The 20,556-nt window shown below is 56.8% G+C and overlaps 1 protein-coding gene across 1 annotated transcript; it reads left to right on the forward strand.

The window, feature by feature from the left end:
• Positions 1–1,729: 1,729 nt before the first annotated feature.
• Positions 1,730–12,457, forward strand: CYGB (cytoglobin). Its single transcript, XM_008011649.3, has 4 exons — positions 1,730–2,047; positions 7,815–8,046; positions 8,688–8,851; positions 11,190–12,457. The coding sequence occupies exons 1-4, from the start codon at positions 1,905–1,907 to the stop codon at positions 11,221–11,223; spliced, it is 573 nt and encodes a 190-aa protein (XP_008009840.1). The 5' UTR covers positions 1,730–1,904; the 3' UTR covers positions 11,224–12,457.
• Positions 12,458–20,556: the final 8,099 nt, after the last annotated feature.

Raw genomic sequence — 20,556 nt, forward strand, 5'->3', positions numbered from 1 at the left:
ACACCCTCTTCAGTAAAAGGCAGGATTCAAGTGTGCATTCACAAAATAGATAGGGGCAGCCACTTACAAATTATAGGCTAGACTACTCTACAGATTCATTCCTACATCATATGACTACATTACATTTGCAAAGGATGAGATATAAAATTTCTCCTATTTTCTTTCCACATCCCAAGGGGACCTGTTGGGCAGCCACTTGGTCACACCAACTTTGGGAAACTGTTGGGTGTGTATGCGGAGCATGGAGCCAGTCATGGCCATGCTGAGACATGGGTCTGGGAGTGATGTGAGAATCTGAACCTGCCCACTCCCCTCCACCCCCTCCAAGACCCCCAGGAGCCATTAGATTTTCCTTCCCTCAGCAAGGGGGAAGCAGTGTCAGAGGCACTGCCCCAAGGTCCCCCAGGCACCTGAACCCTGAGCTCCCAGGAAGGGCCCAGGCTGCAGCTGAGGCTGGCCAGGGTGAGTCCTCCTTGCCTCCCCCGGACCTTAAAGTCAGATTTTAAGAATAAATACACGAACCATAGCGAAAGCGCAGAGCCAACCCTTAGCAATGCTCGGGCAATGGGACATCAAGTCTTGAGTGAGGACGATGGTCACCGGGAGCCTGAGTGACATCTCTTCCTGACACTGCCAGGCCCTGTCTGGCCTCAGGCTGTCCACAGGACTGAGCAGCCGCTGCAGGGCAGGCACTATGGGATTCTCCCCCACCTCTGGCCCAATCTCACACTGCCCTGGACAGGGCCCACCAGGAGGAAGGATTTGCTTCCCCTAGGCCCAGAATCGGGCCCTTGGTGGTGGCTGAGGTGTCCCCAGCGGCCTGCGGCTTCCTCAAGACTTTTCGACCGCCAGGTCCCCTCTGCCCTATCCGGTGCCTCTCCAGACTTCCTCCGCCACCAGCTGGGCCAGAATTCAGGGCAGCGCCTGGTTCTTGCCTGTCCGTGTCATTCATAAGCCACGGGGGACTTCTGGCCGCCGCTGCCGCGTGCGTGCACCAAGGGCATGGAGGTGCTGGGGGGTAGGAAAGGGAGAGCAGGCCTCTGGCGCCCGAGGTCGGAGGTGCGCTCAAGTTCCGACAGCCGGGGCGGTGGGCGGGTGGGGGGAACGACCCGTGCTAACCCCTCAGAGCCTGGGCGTCCAGAGGTGTGGGAGTGGCGCCGCGGCCCCCAGCTGCTGGCTCGGGGGCTGGGGGAGAGGCCCGGGCGAGGGGAGCCCAGCTTGGTCCGCGGCGGCTGCCGGAGGGGCTCGCGTTCGCCCACACGGGCGGGCTGGCGGTCGGCCTTGCCGCGAAAGCTCGGGAGTGTTGGACTTTAAGTCAGTTCCCCGCCGCAGGAAGGGTCTGCACGCGCACACACGCGACGCCGCAAGCACTGGGACCCGGGACCCAGGGCTCCCAGCTCGCGCCCGCCCAGGCGCACTCCTGTGCGGCCCGCGCCGCCCAGCGCCGCGTGACCGCCCATTCCTCCGGGGACCCCCAGCGCCCCGGCCACACCTACCCGAGCCCCGCCCCGCGGTGCAACTCTGCCGTGGCCTGCGGGTGGGCGGGCGGCAGTCGCGTCGTCCCCACCCCGCGCAGCCTTCACCTTGCCGGCATTGGCTCACGCACACGGGGCTGGGGGTTTGGAGCGGATTTGTTTTTTTAAACATTTTCCAGCAGACCACATCCCCGCCCCCCCGCTGGCGGTCCCCCGCCCCCCGCACATATACCCTGCACACACGCACGCACACACACACACACACCCGGCGCGCACAGACACACGCTCCCTCCCTCCGCGCTCTACCCCTCGCCCGCCCGCCGCGCACGCAGCCGGCCCCGGCTCCTGGCGCCCCGCGCCCCGCGCCCAGCGCCCCGCGCCCCGCCACCGCTGCCGCCGAGCAAAGCCGGGCTGGGCTTGGAGCTCCTCATGGAGAAAGTGCCAGGCGAGATGGAGATCGAGCGCAGGGAGAGGAGCGAGGAGCTGTCCGAGGCGGAGAGGAAGGCGGTGCAGGCTACGTGGGCCCGGCTCTATGCCAACTGCGAGGACGTGGGGGTGGCCATCCTGGTGAGGTAGGTGTCGCCCGGCCTGGCCGGGCCCTGGGCAGGGAGGGCGGTAGCGGCTCCGGGCAGAGGCGGGCTGGGCCCGGGTCCGAGCTCCAGCGCCACCTCCCCAGCCGCGAATGGGGCCGGTCCGAGGTCGGCGGGGCAGGCAGCGTGGGGCGCCTTGGGGTGAACGAAGCCTTGGTTGAGCCTTCCCTGGCTCCAGCGCGCTGCTCACCAGGAACTAGGAACCAGATGCAGGAGAGCACCTCATTCCTCCTCCTCTCCCCGGCCTCAGAACTCCTTGCTCGGCCAGCGACCCCAGACACCCAGTCAAGCTGTCAGACACACACATTTTTCTGGCCTTTCAAAGGGAGTAGCAGGGGCTCCCCATTTTAGAGATGGGAAAACCGAGGCTCAACTCAGAAGGGGGACAAAGAGGAGCAGACCCCTCTCTCCAGCTCCGCCGCTTGCCAGATTCAAAGCCTCTTGGAAGAACAGAGAGCAAAGAGCAGAGGTTGAGAAGGAGAGCACGGGGGTCCAGTGTTCCCGGCTGCCCTCTTCCTGCTGGATGGCATGGGCCAGCAGGAGCTCCCAGGGCGGGCACAGGGGAGTGGAGAAGCAAACAGTCCCCTAGGATACAATCCCTGCTGAGTTAGGAGGGTGAGGGGAAGAAGAGAGAAGCTTCAGGAGACAGGGCCTAACCCTAAAACCCCCCACCTAGGGAGGAAATGCAGTGGTTTGGGCTTAGGGGTCATTCAGGCACCACATGCCCCCGAGAAACCCACAAACAGAGAGCACCCCGTTCTTCACACACCTGTGCATAGAGCACACACACTATCCTCATAGAGGTGATGTGTCCAAGCCTCGAAAGCTAGTCACTGACTCTAGTTACAAATCCATGCTCTCTTCCCACACGTGCTGGTCGCTGGGGGTGCAGGCAGAGGAGCCCCAGACCATGCTCACCCTCAAGCCCCTGTTCTTGGCAGAGGAAAGTGGTCAAATCTAGGACAGAGTAGGGCAGCCTTGTCATGTGCAGACGGGGTGAAGCCTCACTCTGGAAGGGCAGCTTTAGTGCATGCCTGACTCCCAGGCCAGCTCCGTCTCCAGCTTCTTCTCCCTGTGGCCTCTCCCAAGCCTGGGACCTATCCAGTTCCACCATGATATGCCCTGATTCCAACTCAGAAGCAGATTTTGGTGGAAAAAGAGCAGGAAGCCTTTCTAAAGGTTCTGAGGAGTTACAGGAGCGCTCCTGAGGATAGGGCAGCTATCTCAGCAGCCCCCAGGCCCAGCAACACAGCCGGGAGTGGCAGGAAGCTAAGAGGGACAGTGGGATACTAGGGCCTCAGACGCTCGGAACCACTGATCCCCACACATGCTGGCACCCATACAAGCACACAGTGGGTAGCAGAGCCGCAGACGCGCCAGACTGCATCCTCGGAGGGCGCCGTCAGCTGCGTGTCAGCACCTGCAGCCCACCGGCCTCGCATGCATCTGGCACACTCATGTGTCACCATGAAGAAGTGAGGCAGGGTCTTCAGGACCTTGGAGGTTTTCTGTCCCAACCCCTGGCATGTACCTGTGCAGATACGTGGAGGAAGGGCTCACCATCCGCATCTCGGGGCACCACTGACCCTCCCCAGGAAGGGGACCAGGGAAGGGCACATGCCAAGGGGGAAATGAAACACCGAGACCAGGGCCATGTCTGGGCAGTCCGAGTTTTCAGCAAGGATTTCTTTCTCTCTCTACATCCCTCTTCCAGTTCCCCACTCCTGTCTCGCAGAGGGGCCTGGGCCTGGGCTGGGGGAGGTCATTACCAATGCGCTCAGTGCCCAGAGTAACCCCTCACTACTCTGACTCCACTTCTGTGTGGACTAGAGCCCAGCCCCAGGACAGCCTGGCCCAGCTTTGTCTCAGCCACTCCCTGCCAGCCCAAGCCCCGCAGGGCTTTGCTTTCCTTTTTCTCTCCTCCTGTCTCTGTCCAGGGCCTGGGCAGTGGGGGAAGGGGAGGAAAGGGCTCCTGAAGGTCCCTCCTCAGATCCTAGGCCCGTCAGTCTTGACACACGCCCTGTCTTCCCACACACAACGTACACATCCTCAAGGTCAAGGCCCCAGCTGCAGCCCTCTGGCCAGCACTCTCACCTCTGCCCTCCCCACTGTGCCAGGCCAGTGCTGTCAGCCCTTATGAGCCTGCAGGGCAGGAAGAAGACAACTGCACCTCCACATCCCCAACCTGGAGAAGTTGCCACGTTGGTGGGGGTGGAGGAGGCGTTGCTTTTGGAGCCTGAGGCAGACCCCACACTTCCATTCCCTGCTAAGGAGGAGACCAAGAGGGAACACCCACCCTCCCTCCTGGTTGTAACTCTGACACCTTCCTCCTCACACTCAGACAGGCCTATTTCAGGCTCTCTTGGAAGCCCAGATGTCTCTGGGAGCTGAGAAACTCCCCAGGGCTGGCTGTGGAGACTCCTCCCTGGCAGCACAGGCTGAGATCGGGAGGGTCTCAGGTGGAAACACCGCGGAGCCAGGAGGAAGGAGCCAGGCACATGGGCCCCAGGGGCGACAGAACCATGGAGGGTCTGGGTAGGGGCTCCCTGAGACTGTTGTTCCTCAGGGCCACAACCCGGTGGTGGGTGTTGAGGCAGGAGACACCTGGTTACCAGGCCACGATCCCCTGGCACAGCTGTCTCTCCAGGCAGTGTGGGGAAACTGTCAAAGTAGGGCCTGCCTGGGCCCTTTCCTGGCGCTGCCATCTACTTCGTTGGGCAATCTTGGACATCAATTCCTAATTCATAGGATGGGGATTAAAACAGTGCCTATCTCAGGAGAGAATTGCAAGGATTCGTGAGATCATACCGTAAGTGCTCAATAAATGTTCCCTGTTCTTTCCTCATCAGTAAAATAGAAGTAATACCTGCTTAGTTGTGACAATTAAATACAGTAACAGGCCGGGCATGGTGGCTCACACCTGTAATCCCAGCACTTTGGGAGGCTGAGGCAGGCAGATCACCGGAGGTCAGGAGTTCATCACCAGCCTGGCCAGCATGGTGAAACCCTGTCTCTACTAAAAAGACAAAAATTAGCCAGGTGTGGTGGCGGGTACCTGTAATCCCAGCTAACTTGGGAGTCTGAGGCAGGAGAATCCCTTGAACCCGGTAGGCAGAGGTTGCAGTGAGCCAAGATTGTGCCACTGCACTCCAGCCTGGACAACAGAGTAAGATTCTGTCTCAAACAGAAAAAAGAAAAGAAAAAGTACAAAAACATTGTAACACATCAGGCAAATATATATATATATCATTGTTAATATTTTGTGTCAGGGTCTTGCTCTGTCACCCAAGCTGGAGTGCAGTGGTGCCATCAAGGTTCACTGCAGCCTCCAATCCTGGGCTCATGATGCGATCGGATCTTCCTGCTGCAGCCTCCCAAGTGGCTAGGAGTACAGATGGTCACCACCCCACCCAGCCAATTTCTTTCTTTTTTTCTGGAGACAGGATCTCACTATGTTGCCCAGGCTAGTCTCGAACTCCTGGCCTCAAGTGATTTTCCTGCCTTGGCCTCCCGGAGTTCTGGGATTACAGGCATAAGCCACCACACCTGGCCTTTTATTATTATTATCATCATTATTTCTTTTGATTCAGGGTCTCACTCTGTCACCCAGGCTGGAGTGCAATGGCACAATCTTGGCTCCCTGCAGCCTTGCCCTCCTGGGTTCAAGTGATCCTCTCACTTTAGACTCCTGAGTAGCTGGAATCAAAGGTGTGCGCCACCATACCTGGCTAATTTTTTGTATTTTGTAGAGACAGGGTTTGCCACATTGCCCAGGCTGGTCTCAAATGCCTGAGCTCAAGCAGTCCACCCACCTTGGCATCGTAAAGTGCTAGAATTACAGGCGTGAGCCACCGTGCCTGGCCATATCATTATTTTTTATTGCAATTGTAAAACCTCCAAAGTTTGAGATGCTCGTTTAAGTCCAAATTGGGTTTTTCACATTTGTCCCTCATTACAGTGCTTCTCCAGAAAATTCAATGTATTTTCAAACCCATCGCCTCACATGTCCTCACCCGTGTATCCATGAAGCAGTGAGCGGAGCCCTCCTCTCGCCCTTCTGCAGACAGGGAGCTTGGAAGCAGTTTGCCCAAGATCACAGTTGGCCTCTGGGAGGGGCCCTCCTGAGTCTCCACACAGACTGTGCCCTGGTCACTGTGCAAAGTTCCCCCGCCAATAGCAGCTCCACCACCAGCAGGGACGACCCGGCCAGATGCCCTCGCCACATCTGTTCTAGCCCTCACATCTGAGACTCGACTCCTGGCCAAAGGGCTGCTTCCGCAAATTATCAGCTCTCTCTGATCACAAAGGGGACACATGAAGGGGCAGAACCACCTGGAAGAACAGGTCCAGGACACTCCATACATTTTCTGGGGATTCACTGAAGTTATGTAAGTTCTGATTGAGTCCATGCCCGTGTCTCACATGATGTCCAGCCTCGACAGGGAGAGGAGGTACAAAAGTCATTGTCGGCCGGGCGTGGTGGCTCACACCTGTAATCCCAGCACTCTGGGAGGCTGAGGCAGGCGGATCACCTGAGGTCAGGAATTTGAGACCAGCCTCCAACATGGTGAAACCCCATCTCTACTAAAAATACAAAAAATTAGCTAGCAGGGCGTGGTGATGGATGCCTGTAGTTCCAGCTACTCAGGAAGCTGAGGCAAGAGAATCACTTGAACCCAGGAGGCAGAGGTTGCAGTGAGCCAAGATTGCACCACTGCACTCCAGCCTGGTCTCTACTAAAAATACAAAAAATTAGCCAGGAGTGGTGACAGATGCCTGTAGTCCCAGCTACTCAGGAAGCGAAGGCAAGAGAATCACTTGAACCCAGGAGGCAGAGATTGCAGTGAGCCAAGATTGCACCACTGCACTCCAGCCTGGACAACAGAGTGAGACTCCATCTCAAAAAAAAAAAAGCCGTCATTTTCCACACTGCAGTGCCCCAGCTAGGGCAGGGGATCAGAGGGTGTGTGAGAGCCTTGGGATCCCGTCTGACAGGCTGGAAGGAGGGCAGGGAAGGTCACCTGAGTGGTGCCAATGGCCTCGGGGGCAAAGCATTTCGCCTGGGCCAGTCTGCTCCAGGTAAGGTATGTCTGACACAGGAAAAGGGTAGTAGAAAGGAATGTGGCTCACCCGAGGAACATTTTCCCAACGGTAAGTAAAGCCACTGAGCCAGGACAGGGATGATGTGAGTATAGTGGGGAATGTGGACATGAGTTTGAAGAAGTGGGTGGGGGACAGTTCAGAAGTCTGGAATGCTCGGTTAAGGAGTTTCGCTTTGGCAGACAATAGGGAGCCATTGAATGTTTTCGAGCATGAGCATGACTTCATGAAAGCAGTATTTTGGGAGAATCAGAACAGTTTCAGACCAACTGGAGAGGATTTAATTTCAGATCAACTCATGGTTCCAGAACCTGAGCTCTTACCCTCTCAGCTATGACTAGAGCAGGCCCTGAAGAGGGTGTAGAGTTTGGGAAGGAAGCAAGAAGCGAGGAAGACAGAGGCCTGGGAGAGGAAGCCACCAGCCTGAACAAGCCCGGCAGATAGACACGGCCAGACTTGGTAGGGGCAAGCCGGCTTGGCCAGAGCGAGAAGGGTCTATGCTGAGGTCTACGGATGGTAGTGAAAACAGTGATGGTGCAGGGGTGGGGGAGACTGGGGTCCACTTCTTCAGCCCCCACTGTCCTGGCAGCTTCAGGGTGGGCCCGAGGCAGCCTCCAGCTTTAGCAACCACCCCTGTTCCTCTTGCCAGGTTCTTTGTGAACTTCCCCTCGGCCAAGCAGTACTTCAGCCAGTTCAAGCACATGGAGGAACCCCTGGAGATGGAGCGGAGCCCCCAGCTGCGGAAGCACGCCTGCCGAGTCATGGGGGCCCTCAACACTGTCGTGGAGAACCTGCACGACCCCGACAAGGTGTCCTCTGTGCTGGCCCTTGTGGGGAAAGCCCATGCCCTCAAGCACAAGGTGGAGCCAGTGTACTTCAAGGTATGCGCCCTGATCTGCTGCAGAGCCGCCACCGCCCACACCTCATTGCCATCTGCAGCTCGCAGGCTCTGGGAGGGCTCCCTGGGGCAGCAGAGGTGATCCCCCGAGCGGCTGTGAGAGGGAAGGGCAGTGCCCAGCAGCAGGATGGAGGGGTTCAGTCCAGGGCAACCCTTGTCCTGAGAGCACTGGGTTCCCAAAGCTGCCAGACTGTTGTGTTAAGAATGATCCTCTTGGCCGGGCGCGGTGGCTCAAGCCTGTAATCCCAGCACTTTGGGAGGCCGAGACGGGCGGATCACGAGGTCAGGAGATCGAGACCATCCTGGCTAACACAGTGAAACCCCGTCTCTACTAAAAAATACAAAAAAAAAAAACCTAGCCGGGCGAGGTGGCGGGCGCCTGTAGTCCCAGCTACTCGGGAGGCTGAGGCAGGAGAATGGCGTAAACCCGGGAGGCGGAGCTTATAGTGAGCCGAGATGGTGCCACTGCACTCCAGCCTGGGCGACAGAGCGAGACTCCGTCTCAAAAAAAAAAAAAAAAAAAAAAGAATGATCCTCTTGGCCACACATGGGGCAGAGGGGCCCGGGGGTTGCGGGACGCAGGGTGCCCAGGCGTTCACTCCCCCTTCCTCCCTTTGCCCCCAGATCCTCTCTGGGGTCATTCTGGAGGTGGTCGCCGAAGAATTTGCCAATGACTTCCCACCTGAGACGCAGAGAGCCTGGGCCAAGCTGCGTGGCCTCATCTACAGCCACGTGACCGCTGCCTACAAGGAAGTGGGCTGGGTGCAGCAGGTCCCCAACGCCACCACGTGAGGAGGCGGGCGAGGGTGGGCTGGGCAGCCTCCCCGCCATGTCCTATCCTGTCCTATCTCTCCTGGGGCCCTGGGGCTGACCACCTGGGCAGGCACACTTGAGGCAGGCCAACTCTGGGGTCTGACATGTAAGAATAGGCATAATAGGAAAAGGCCTTCAAGATGGCTCCCCTGTGACTTCAGGCTGCGCAGAGCCATGGGCCCTGAGCAAAAATCCTCCCAAAGAGCCTTCCCCTTCCCTAGAGCCAGGGAGTGCCCAGAGCACCCAAAGCCACAGTTGCCCAGGCAGAGAGGCGCCAGAGGCTCCCAGCGGGAAGGTCCAATCGTCAGGCTCAGAGGCAGCCCAGGCCAGCCCAGCCACTTCCTCCCTGGGTGCCAATCCTCCCTGGGTACCAATCACAAGGGGCTGTTTTCTCATCTCATGCCGACCAGTGCTGCTAAATGCCCTCTGCCTCAACAGAGCTAGAGCCAGGAGGATCACGAGGACACATACACACACATGCCCCAGCCCACGAGGGAGCTAATGGGTGTCACTCACATGCACTCAAGTAAGGGATGTTTACTTCCAGGCTGACCTGGAGGCTGGGCTTCCAGTTCTGGGCCCAGGAGGTGGCTCAAGGAGGGTGGCCGCCCTCTGTGACTCCTGCTGACTTGGAGCGTGAGGGGAGGGCTAGCCCCCAGACGTGGCGGTTGGGAACACTCAGCCTCCCTGGGCCCCCAAGGGGAGGCTGACTCTGGGAGCTGAATGGAGAGGCGGAGGCAAGGCTGGAGTAGGAAGGAACGAGAGGAGCGGAGGCGGGAATGGGAAGCAGGGGTCAGCCAGCAGCCCGGGACACGCGTGGTAGAGAAACATTCCCAGCAGTTTCCCATGGAAAAGGCGGCGTCTCCCGCCGGGCTCCGCACGGGCCCCCAAGACTGCCGGCCCTCCTGTTCACAGGCACAGCTCCTGGAGGAGGTCCCCTGAGGGCTGCTGGGGACGCCAGGCCTCCTGCCCTTCCTGCTGCTGACCACACTGGCCCCGGGCTGGCTCCTGCTCCCCTCCCCCTTCTCCCGTCAGCACCACCCCAAGAGAGTGGAGTCCTCGGGAACTGCTGGCTGGAGCCAAGCTAACTCCAGATGTGCACAGCTGGGTCCTGGCCTGCCTGAGACCTGGGAGTCAATGGGAAACAAGCAGATGCTGGCCCACCAGAGGAGGGTACTGGCAGAGCGTGGAGAGCTGTGGTTGCCTCCTCACCCCCCACCAGCTGTCACCCAGAGGGTCCAGGGAAAAGACAGGGGAAGAGGAGGGGAGGGGGCTTGCTTGCCCTCCCACCCCTTTCCCCAGGCAGGCTCTGCTGCCAAAGATGAGTTTGTTTACAGCCAGGACACAAGACTTCCTGCTTCCAGAGAAAAGGGCTTTTTTACAAGGGCCAAGAGGGACTGGAAAGAGCTGGCTGGGCGCGAGCCCCAGTGAATCAGAAACACATGGCCCAAGTTCCCCAGCACGCTGCCCATCCTGCCCTCCCCACCCTGCCCTAGGGACTAAGATCTCTCCAAACCCCAAACATTTTGAAACTGCTGAAGTCTCCTCCTCCGCCCACTTCTCCTCCTTGTGGACCGAATGGAGATGGGCTACCGTGGAAACTGACACCCCATGGGGGTTAGCTCCCAGCCGTCAAGTGGTGGGGTTGCCCCGCATCCCTTTACATCCTCTAGCCCACTCCTAGTGTCCCTGGCCTGAGCCTGCAGAGCCTCTGGCTGCCAGGGTCCCCATGGGCTCGAGGGTAGGACAGAGTTACAGAGCAGAGTCCTAGAAGGCCCTCGCCCAACCTCTCTTATCAGGGAAGCAGGGTGGGCCAGGCGTCACCGTTTATTGAGCCGTCTCTGCTCCAGGGTGTGCGCCTTTGCGTGGGTGGGGGCGGGGGGGCACGATGATTGCAGTGGGGGCTGTGTGTACCGAGAATACGAGAATACAGATGGGTGGCCCGAGGAGGGACGAGACAGGCCCGACAGAATGCGCCACATTTCAGAATTAATGGAAAAAGCTCACATTGGTATGGTGCTATGCAGTTTGTGAAACACTTTTTTACCCAGTTTGTCACAAGACAGACATTATTCACATTTTAGAGAAAAAGATCCGGAGCTCCCATGGGCCAGTAGACTTGCCTGAGATCACACAGCAGGTTCGTAGCAGGACGGAGACTAGAACTTGGGTCTCACGGTTGCTTTCAACTGCACTGTGCCAGCTCTCTTGGCAGGAAGTGAGCCTCGCCAGCCCCAGGTCCTCCCCCTTTCCCCTGAGGGTCCTTCCCTGCCTCTGGTAACGTATGTCCTTCCCTTCCTATCTCGTCCACAGCCCACCGGCCACGCTGCCCTCTTCGGGGCCGTAGGACCCCTCCCTCCACCCCCTTCCCTGGCAGCACCTTGAGCAGAAGGCCGAGTTCTGAAGACCCTCCTTGATGCTCCATTTCTGGGTGCCAAGGAAGCTGGAGGAATCCCTGACTCAACTTCCCCGAAGGAGGCCTCTGTGGTGGCCACGGTCCCCCCCGCCTGGAGCTGCCGGGAGGCGGCGCTGGCTGCCTGGATGCTGACCCCAGCGCGGCGGGCAGGGTGGGGGACCCTTCCTCCTCGCAGAGCGGGGCCCACTCTTCTTAGCTTTTCTACTCACTGTTAGAGAGACCTAGCTAAGCGGCTGGCGGGAAGCGGGACAGGTCTGGGAGTCCCTTGGGGAATAAACCAGCCCCGTTTCTATCAGCCCAGCCGGCATGCAGGTCTGCACATCACCATGTAGAGTATCACGCACACATCTACCATATATACAGATATATTCTATATACGAGCTATATATAAATATATATATACACATATATATACACACACGTACATATCTAGACTGTGTATCCACGGGGCCCAGAAGCCTCGGTTTGGCCCCACCTGTGAGTGGGGCAGGGAGCGGTTCCGGTTGTGCAGAGAACAGAGTGTTCTGGCAAAGAGGAAATCCCGCAGCGGCGCAGAGGACCTGGGCCTGGAGGGGCAGGGCTGGGGCAACCCGGCTTGGCGGCAAAGCCCAGCGCTTCTCAGACCAGCTCCCCACATTCCTGAATTCCACTTCCAGGCAGAAAGGAGTGGGCTCCCCCTACTCCCCTCAGAGGAACTGACTCACTGACTGCCCTAGAATGGGCAAGGGCAGAGCGAAGTTCTGGATGGGATGACTGCACTAGGGGAGGGGCCTCCGTCCAGAAACCTCGACCGCCAGCTCCACCTGCCTTGGCCACCAGGGTAGCCCCGGGGAATCCGGGCTGCTGGGCAGCAGGTTGGCGGGACCACATGCCTGGGTCTCACCCTCGGCCCCGAGGGCCGAGGGCTTTCCCCACCCCCCTCTCCTTCTGGCCGGCAGTCGGCCCTGTCTATTCATGTGCGCCAGCCTTGCCGGGGGGCCCCCATGTGTGCCCCTTGGTCACATGTATCGTCTCCAAGGATGTTTTGCTGCTGTGGCTACTATGCCTGTGTCCCCTCCTGGCCCATCCTCATCTTCATCTGTGTAACTGCCTGTCCTCCTTTTCTAGTTTCTGATGTTTGTAACCAGACCCAGCTGTGTCATTAAACAGACCTGTTCTTGCTGTACCTGTGCACACTCGTGCAGTCTCTTCCTGCCACCTGCCCTCACCTCTGTCCCCCATCCCTGGTTCTGGGCTCTGGCCTTTTTCTTGAAAGTCCTCCCTTGACCTCCCACACCAAGGGCGCCCCATCCCCTGTCCCACACCAAGGGCGCCCCATCCCCTGTGTCTCACCTTTGGCTCCCCCTGGGCTTCTCTCTAAATTGGGGATTAAGATTGCTGTGGGTTCCTCACCTGGTTCATCAGGAACACAGAGCTGGAAACTGGAACTGGGGTTTTGTGGGGCCTGGGGGAGGTCAGCCTTGTTAAAAGGTCAGGAGGCAAGGCTGGGCGCGGTGCCTCATGCCTGTAATCCCAGCACTTTGGGAGGCCAAGGCGGGCGGATCACTTGAGGTCGGGAGATCAAGACCATCCTGGCCAACGTGGTGAAACCCCATCTCTACTAAAAATACAAAAATTAGCTGGGCGTGGTGGCGCGCACCTGTAGTCCCGCTACTCAAGAGGCAGAGGCAGGAGAATCGCTTGAACCCCGGAGGAGGAAGTTGCAGTGAGCCGAGATAGCGCCTCTGCCTCTGTGACAGAGCAAGACTGCGTCTCAACTACAACAAGTCAGGAGGTTTTTAAGGTTTGGTTCTGGAAATCTCCTCCCAGCAAGGGTACAATAGGGAGGAGGGAATCAGAGGTGAGATATCCACACAAAAGGGCCCTGTTTGTCCCAGTGCTTTAGTGATAGAGCCAAGGATTGAACCTTGACCTTCTTTCTTTAAGACGGAGTTTCGCTGTTGTTGCCCAGGCTGGAGTGCAATGGTGCGATCTCGGCTCACCGCAACCTCTGCCTCATGGGTTCAAGCGATTCTCTTACCTCAGCCTCTCAAGTAGCTGGAATTACAGGCATGCACCACCATGCCCGGCTAATTTTTGTATTTTTTAGTAGAGACGGGGTTTCAGCATGTTGGCCAGTATGGTCTTGATCTCCTGACTTCAGGTAATCCACCCACCTCGGCTTCCCAAAGTGCTGGGATTACAGGTGTGAGCCACCGTGCCTGGCCTGAACGTTGACCTTCTAGACCTGAACACGGGAGGCTGTGCACAGGCAGAGCTGAGGGCCCGGCCCTGTTGCTCAAATTACATGCGGTAGATCAGCCCTTGGGTGTTTGAGAAAGGAAGCCTGCTTTCATCAGCCTTAAACCCCCAACACCTTCCCTGAGCTCTCAGCTCCCAGACCCCTTCCCCAGCCCTCCTCTATCCCTCACCTCATAGCCTGCTGGGTCAGGCCTGCCCAGCCCCCACCCAATGATGGAGGCGGCAGCAGCAGCAGCTCCCTGAGAAGGGACCAGGAGGTCACCAGCCCCGGGTGGGCTGCAGGAGAAGCAGGAAACAGCCTTTGCCCCTTGGGAGGCCTGCGGGCTGCCTGGGAAGACTCAGCTGACACGCAGGAAGAATCTTGTCTCCCAGACCATGAACTCCTTGAGTGCAGCCTCCGCCTTTGTCTCCTGGGCCTGGCACAGGGGAGGAACTAAGTAGAAATCCAAAGAATCAATAAATAACCACTCTTAGAAAGCAAGACAAGTACCCGGCACGGGCCAAGAGTGAGCTGTGTGAACTAAAACGGTGCAGGGCAGAGAGGACGGTGCAGGTCCAGCCTTCCCAGGGAGGCAATGCCAAAAGACAGTGCTCTGGCTCTGGGCCCAGACTCCATTTCTCACTGCTATGCGACCTTGGGTAAGTCACGCAGCCTTTCTGAGCCACAGTCACCTCTAACTTCATGTTCACTCACTGCAGGAGTGGTGCATGCCTGTAATTCCAGCACTTTGGGAGGCCGAGGCAGACGGATCACTTGAGGTGGATCACTTGAGGTCAGGAGTTCGAGACCAGCCTGGCCAACATGGTGAAACGCTGTCTCTACTGAAACCCTGTCTCTACTAAAAATACAAAAATTAGCCAGCTGTGATGGCGGGCGCCTGTGATCCCAGCTACTCAGGAGGCTGAGGGAGGAGAATCACTTGAACTCAGGAGGAGGAGGCTATAGTGAGCTGAGATCGCACCATTGCACTCCAGCCTGGGCGACAGAATGAGACTCCGTCTCAAAAAAAAAAAAAAAAAAAAGAAAGAAAGAAAAAGAAAAGAGAAGAGGCCGGGCATGGTGGCTCACGCCTGTAATCCCAGCACATTGGGAGGCTGAGGCAGGCGGATCACGAGGTCAGGAGTTCGAGATCAGCCTGGCCAACATGGTGACACCCCATCTCTACTAAAAATATAAAAATCAGCCAGGCATGGTGGCAGGAGAGGCAAGACTCCATCTCAAAAAAAAAAAAAAAAAGAAAGAAAATAAAGAAAATAAAAGAAATAGAAGGAACCCAGGAGAGCTTCCAAGTCCTGGGCCCAGGGCCCCTGGTGGGCCCAGGAAAGCCAGAGCTGGAACCAGAGTCAATGGGGGCCATAGAGCCATGGGCCATAGGGACTATCGGAGGAAAAGGGGCATCTGAGGTCGGGGGTAGGGGAGATCATCCAGGAAGAAAGCCCGCCCTCCTCATTTCACATCACTTGGCTTGAGAATGGTGAAGGGGCTTCTGAACTCATCAAAACTGGAATCCTTCGGGAACGTGGCCCTTCTGGAAGGTTCTCCCTACTCTCCACTCCCAACAGAGAGGACACCAGCAATTAGTGAATCAGCCAGACCCTGGCTGGTGATACTACTTGAACCTGGGGCAAACAAGATACCCAAGAGGCCTTGCTGGGGGAAGGCGTGTTATTCTCTAGGGGCTATGCCTGGGTGCAGGGGACTAGTGGGTAAGGAGCAACATCTGGTCTTTGGTTTTGTTCTCTACACCCAGAGTTAGCTATCTCTCCCAGGAGCTGAGCAAGTGGGTCAGCTCCCCGGGGGAGCTGGGGCTGTGAGCGACGTGGGCGACAGGAACTGGGGTGCATGGCGGCTTCTTCCCTGGCAAAACGGTTTCTGGCGGCGCAGGCCCACAGCGTCCCCTGCTGGCCGCGGAGGGCTCCTCACCCGGGAGCCGCCTCCTGAGCCGCGGACCCCGTTACCTTCCTGGGGTGACCCCTTCCTCCCTCGTTTTCGGGAGCTGCAGCCGGGCTGCAGCCTGAGACCAAGGAAGCTGGAGGAATCCTTTCCCAGTTTATTTGCAGGAGAAGGAAGTGGGGGATTCTCTGTGCAGCCTCAGGACACTCAGGAAAATGTCACCTCCATAGTTGGAACCAAGTGGAAAAAGTTAATAAATAGTCAATTTTTTTTTAAGAACGCCTGTAATCCCAGCACTTTGGAAGGCCGAGGTGGGAGAATTGCCTGAGCGCAGGAGGTCAAGGCTACAGTGAGGTGTGATCGTGCTGTAGTACTCTAGCCTGGGCAATAGAACAAGACCCCATCTCAAAACATAAAGTAAAATGATTTTTTCTGGGCCGGGCGCAGTGGCTCACCCTTGCAATCCCAGCACTTTGGGAGGCTGAGGCAGGCAAATCATGAGGTCAGGAGATCAAGACCATCCTGGCTAACACCGTGAAGCCCTATCTCTACTAAAACTACAAAAATTAGTCAGGCGTGGTGGCACAAGCCTGTAGTCCCAGCTACTCAGGAGGTTGAGGCAGGAGAATCGCTTGAACCCAGGATGTGGAGGTTGCAGTGAGCTGAGATCATGAAACTGCACTCCAGCCTGGGCGACAGAGCGAGACTCTGTCTCAAAAAAAAAAAAAAAGGAAAATCAATTTTTTTTCATCATTGATATTTTTGTTTTAACATTGATTTTTAAAAATATTGTATTCCAATATTATTTATCTTGATTACAAGGCCCCTTAAATTTTGGGCCCCAGGCAGTGCCTCACTCACCACACCCTATTCCAGGTTCTGTCTTATTGTAGTGTCTTATTGTAGTGCGTTCAAGGGACCCCAGCTGAAGAGCACTCATTTTTAAATCTTATTTATTTAATTTGAGACACTGTCTGGCTCTGTTGTCCAGGCTGGAGTGCAGTGTTGCGATCACAGCTCACTGTAACCTCAAACTCCTGGACTCAAGTGATCCTCCCTCCTCAGCCTCCCAAAGTGCTGATATTATAGACATGAGCCACCGTGCCCAGCACACACTCTTCTTGACCTCCAGAAAGTCGCCCCCACTCACCCACTGGGCAGCAGGTTTCATAGTTGCTCATTGGATGGCTTTGCTAAAAGAATTGATTTTTGCAGGGTATGAGTTTGGACTCGGCCCTTAGGGCTGAAGACACTGGGGCAGGAGCTTTTGGTGGCAAGGAGCAAAGGCCTATTTGGGCTCCCAAAGTGAGGGTGGGAAGGCTGGACACAGCAGCTCACGCCTGTAATTCCAGCATTTTGGGAAGCCGACGTGGGAAGATCACCTGAGGTCAGGAGTTTGATACCAGCCTGCCCAATATGATGAAACCGTCTGTACTAAAAATACAAAAGTGTTAGCCAGGCGTGGTCGTGGGCGCCTGTAATCCCAGCTACTCAGGAGGCTGAGACAGGAGAATCGCTTGAGCCCAGGAGACAGAGGTTGCAGTGAGCCAAGATAGCGCCAGTGCACTCCAACCTGGGTGACAGAGTGAGACTGTCTCAAAAAACAAAAAACAAAACAACAAACTGGGGGTGGGGAGTGCACAGTAAAGACATGCTTGGAAATAAGGGAGTCCAGTCTCTGGGGATCAGGGAAAGCCACATGACCCAGCCTTGCTGGAAGGAGAGACCGGTGCAGCTGCCCGGGAGCCTGGGAACTGAACAGCGGACTAGGGGAAGGCAGCTCCCAGCCCAACCATCTCCTGACCGTCTGATAAATATCAGGACTCCCACTGTCTCTTGCGCACCCCCACTGCAGCCTTAAGTCCCTGGGACCCCACTCATGTTGAGCGGGCTTCTCCACTTTCCCTTCCTTCCATCATGGAGTGACCAGCTCTCAATCTCCTCTGTGAAAAAACGCTGTAGAAACACTGTTGGAACCAGCCTTTCTCAGCGGCTGGGGTGGACAAAGCTCTCATTGGAGGCCACCGTGTAAGCCTGCCTGGGGCCCACCTGAGGTCTGATCAGCCCTGGCCTACCAGAAACTGCCCCCACTACTGCACCAGTACCAAGGTCCCGTTTCACTATTTCCTGGGGAAGAACAGAGACATCATCCTCAGGGTCTCACTCTGTTGCCCAGGCTGGAGTGCAGTGGCGAAATCTCGGCTCACTGTAACCTCCACTTCCTGGGCTCAAGCAATCCTCCCACCTCAGTCTCCCAAGTAGCTGGGACTATAGGCACGCGCCACCATGCCTGGCTAATTTTTGTATTTTTTGTAGAGATGGGTTTTTGCTGTGTTGCCCAGGCTGGTCTTGAACTACTGGGCTCAAGCAATCCACCCTTCTCAGCCTCCCAAAGTGCTGGGATTACAGGTGTGAGCCGCTGAGCTGACAGTTTTAACTTATTCATCACAGGACCCTCTGCCCCCACCCCACAGCAGCCAGCTGCAGTCCTACTGGCCCGTCAGCCCGACTTTGTTCGTTCCTTCTACTGCCCTGGTTGCTTCAGGCCTAAGCCCAGGGTGGCCTCTGTGCCTTCCCCAGTCCATCCTGCACAGGCCACCAGCTCTGTGGCCACTACTGCTCCTGTTCCAGGATCTCCACTGGCTCCAGGTCACCTCCCAAAGACAGTCCGAGCGCCTCAGCCATCAAGGGCCCCAAGACCTGGTGCCAACACACTTCCCTGGTCTTACCTGGCTTGTTCTCCATCACAGGTTTGACTTTCTCTAGCTCCCGGTCTCTGCTCACTCGCCCCCAGGGTCTCCACCGCTGACACGGTCTTCCTTCCTCACGGAGCCTTGAGCTGCTCTGCACCCTCTTTCTCAGAACCTTCCTTGAAGCCCCTTCTGGACAAGCGCCCTCCTCTGTGGTGTCCACGCCCATGTACGCAACCTCCCTCTTCTCTCATGGAGAGGTCTGAGAGGAGAAACAGGACCTCATTTAGTCTCTATTTTTTTTTTGGAGACAGAGTCTCACTCTGTTGTCCAGCCTGCAGTGCATTGGTGCGATCTCAGCTCACTGCAACCTCTGCCCACTGGGTTCAAGTGATTCTTCCACCTCAGCCTCTCACGTAGCTGGAATTACAGGCGTGTGCCACTGTACCTAGCTAGTTTTTGTAGTTTTAGTAGAAACGGGGTTTTACCATGTTGGCCAGGCTGGTCTCAAACTCCTGACCTCATAGGTCAGGATCCTCCCGCTTCGCCCTCCCAAAGTGCTGGGACTACAGGCATAAGCCACCTCACCCAGGCAGTCTCTTTAAATAATAGTGATGGGGTCTCACTATGCTGCCCAAGCCGACCTGGAACTCCTGGGCTTAAACGATCCTCCCGCCTCTGCCTCTCAAGTAGCTGGGAATACAGACAGGAGCCACCACTCCCGGTTTAATGTGATTTACTGATGGATGGGATGTGAGGGGTGAAAGAGAGGACAGTTGAGGAGGACTCCACGGCTTCTGGCCTGTTTAACTTGGCAAACAGAATCGCCACTTTCGAGGGGAAATAGCCAGGGGAGAGGAGGCTTTGGCAGAGGTTCCGCTTTGTCCACACGAAGCGTGAGGGGTCCAGGAAGCAACTGGAGGCTTCATCCTGAATCAGGACAGAGATGTCAGGGCTGGGATTTAAATTTGGGATTGAATGAGCTCACTGAGAAAAGAGTGTGGGAAGAGAAGAGGGGCGATGACAGAGTCCTGGAGCCATCAACTTTGAGGCCGGAATAAAGGGATCAGGGAGAGGGAGGATCAGGAGAGGGAGGATTAGGAAGGGGGAGGATCAGGGAGATGGGGGGATAGGAAGGATCAGGCAGAGGGGGCACCAGTGAGGGGCGAATGAGGGAGAAGGGGGACTAGGGAGAGGGCAAGGAGAAGGAGAACCAGGGAGAGAGGGAAGCAGGGTGAGGGGATGCCAGGTGGAGGAAGGATGTGGGGCAGAAGCCAGGGGCATAGGGGATCAGAAGGAGGAGGTCAGTGGGAGGGAAGCCAGGGGGATAGGGGATCAGAAGGAGGAGGTCCGTGGGAGGGAGGATCGGGGAGGGGGCATCATGGAGAGTAGGGGCCAGGGAGCGGGAGGAAAACCAAGAGGCTGCAAGGAGAGCATTTTGGGGCAGTGGGCAGCTGTGTGGGCACTCTACTTAGGTCCAGAGCGGTGAGGACAGATGGCAGGGTGGTGGTGCCTGGGACTATGACCTGGCTGGTTCAGAGACTGGAGGGGAGAGGTCTGGGTGGGAAGTACGGGTAAAGGGTGATGGTCAGGGAGAGGTAGGAGGCTGAGATACAGGAGGACATGGGGTCAGGAGAGGGAGACGCCAGCCCCTCTGTGTGGCCTGACCCCTGACAGAGAGAGAGACAGAGAGAGAGAGAGAGAGATGGCAATGCAGGGGGTCAGGAGGAGGGGCTGGAGGGAAGTCCTCAAGAAAGAAAAGGAGGGGATACTGGCCTGGTGTGATGGCTCACACCTGTTAATTCCAGCACTTTGGGAGGCCAAGACGGGAAGGTCGAGAGGTCAGGAGTTCGAGATCAGCCTGGCCAATATGGTAAAACCTCATCTCTACTAAAAATACCAAAATTAGTTGGGTGTGGTGGCGCACGTCTGTGATCCCAGCTACTCAGGAGGCTGAGGCAGGAGAATCACTTGAACCGGAGAGGCGGAGCTTGCAGTGAGCTGAGATGGCACCACTGTACTCCAGCCTCTGTGACAGAGCAAGACTCCATCTAAAAAAAAAGGGGGATATCTTCATCCATCTGAGCTTCCCTAACAATGTTCCATAAACCAGGTGCCTGGACTGCTTATAAACAATAGAAATGTATTTCACACAGTTTTGGAGGCTGGGAGGTCCAAGACCAAGGAGCTTTCTAGTCGGTGTCTGGTGAGGACCCACTTGCTTATCCACAGAGGGCACCTTCTCGCTGTCCTCACCTGGTGGAAGGGCAAGGGTCTCTCTGAGAGGGCCTCTTTTATAAGGGCACTAATCCCATTCATAAGGACACCCTAATGACCTAACTCCCTTCCAGAGATCCCGCCTCCTAACACCATCACCTGGGGGTTAATTGCAACATGTGAATTTTGCGGGGACACAGACTTCAGACTCTAGCAGGGGGA

This window comes from Chlorocebus sabaeus, chromosome 16, assembly GCF_047675955.1.
Source record: "Chlorocebus sabaeus isolate Y175 chromosome 16, mChlSab1.0.hap1, whole genome shotgun sequence".
NCBI classification, from domain to species: domain Eukaryota; kingdom Metazoa; phylum Chordata; class Mammalia; order Primates; family Cercopithecidae; genus Chlorocebus; species Chlorocebus sabaeus.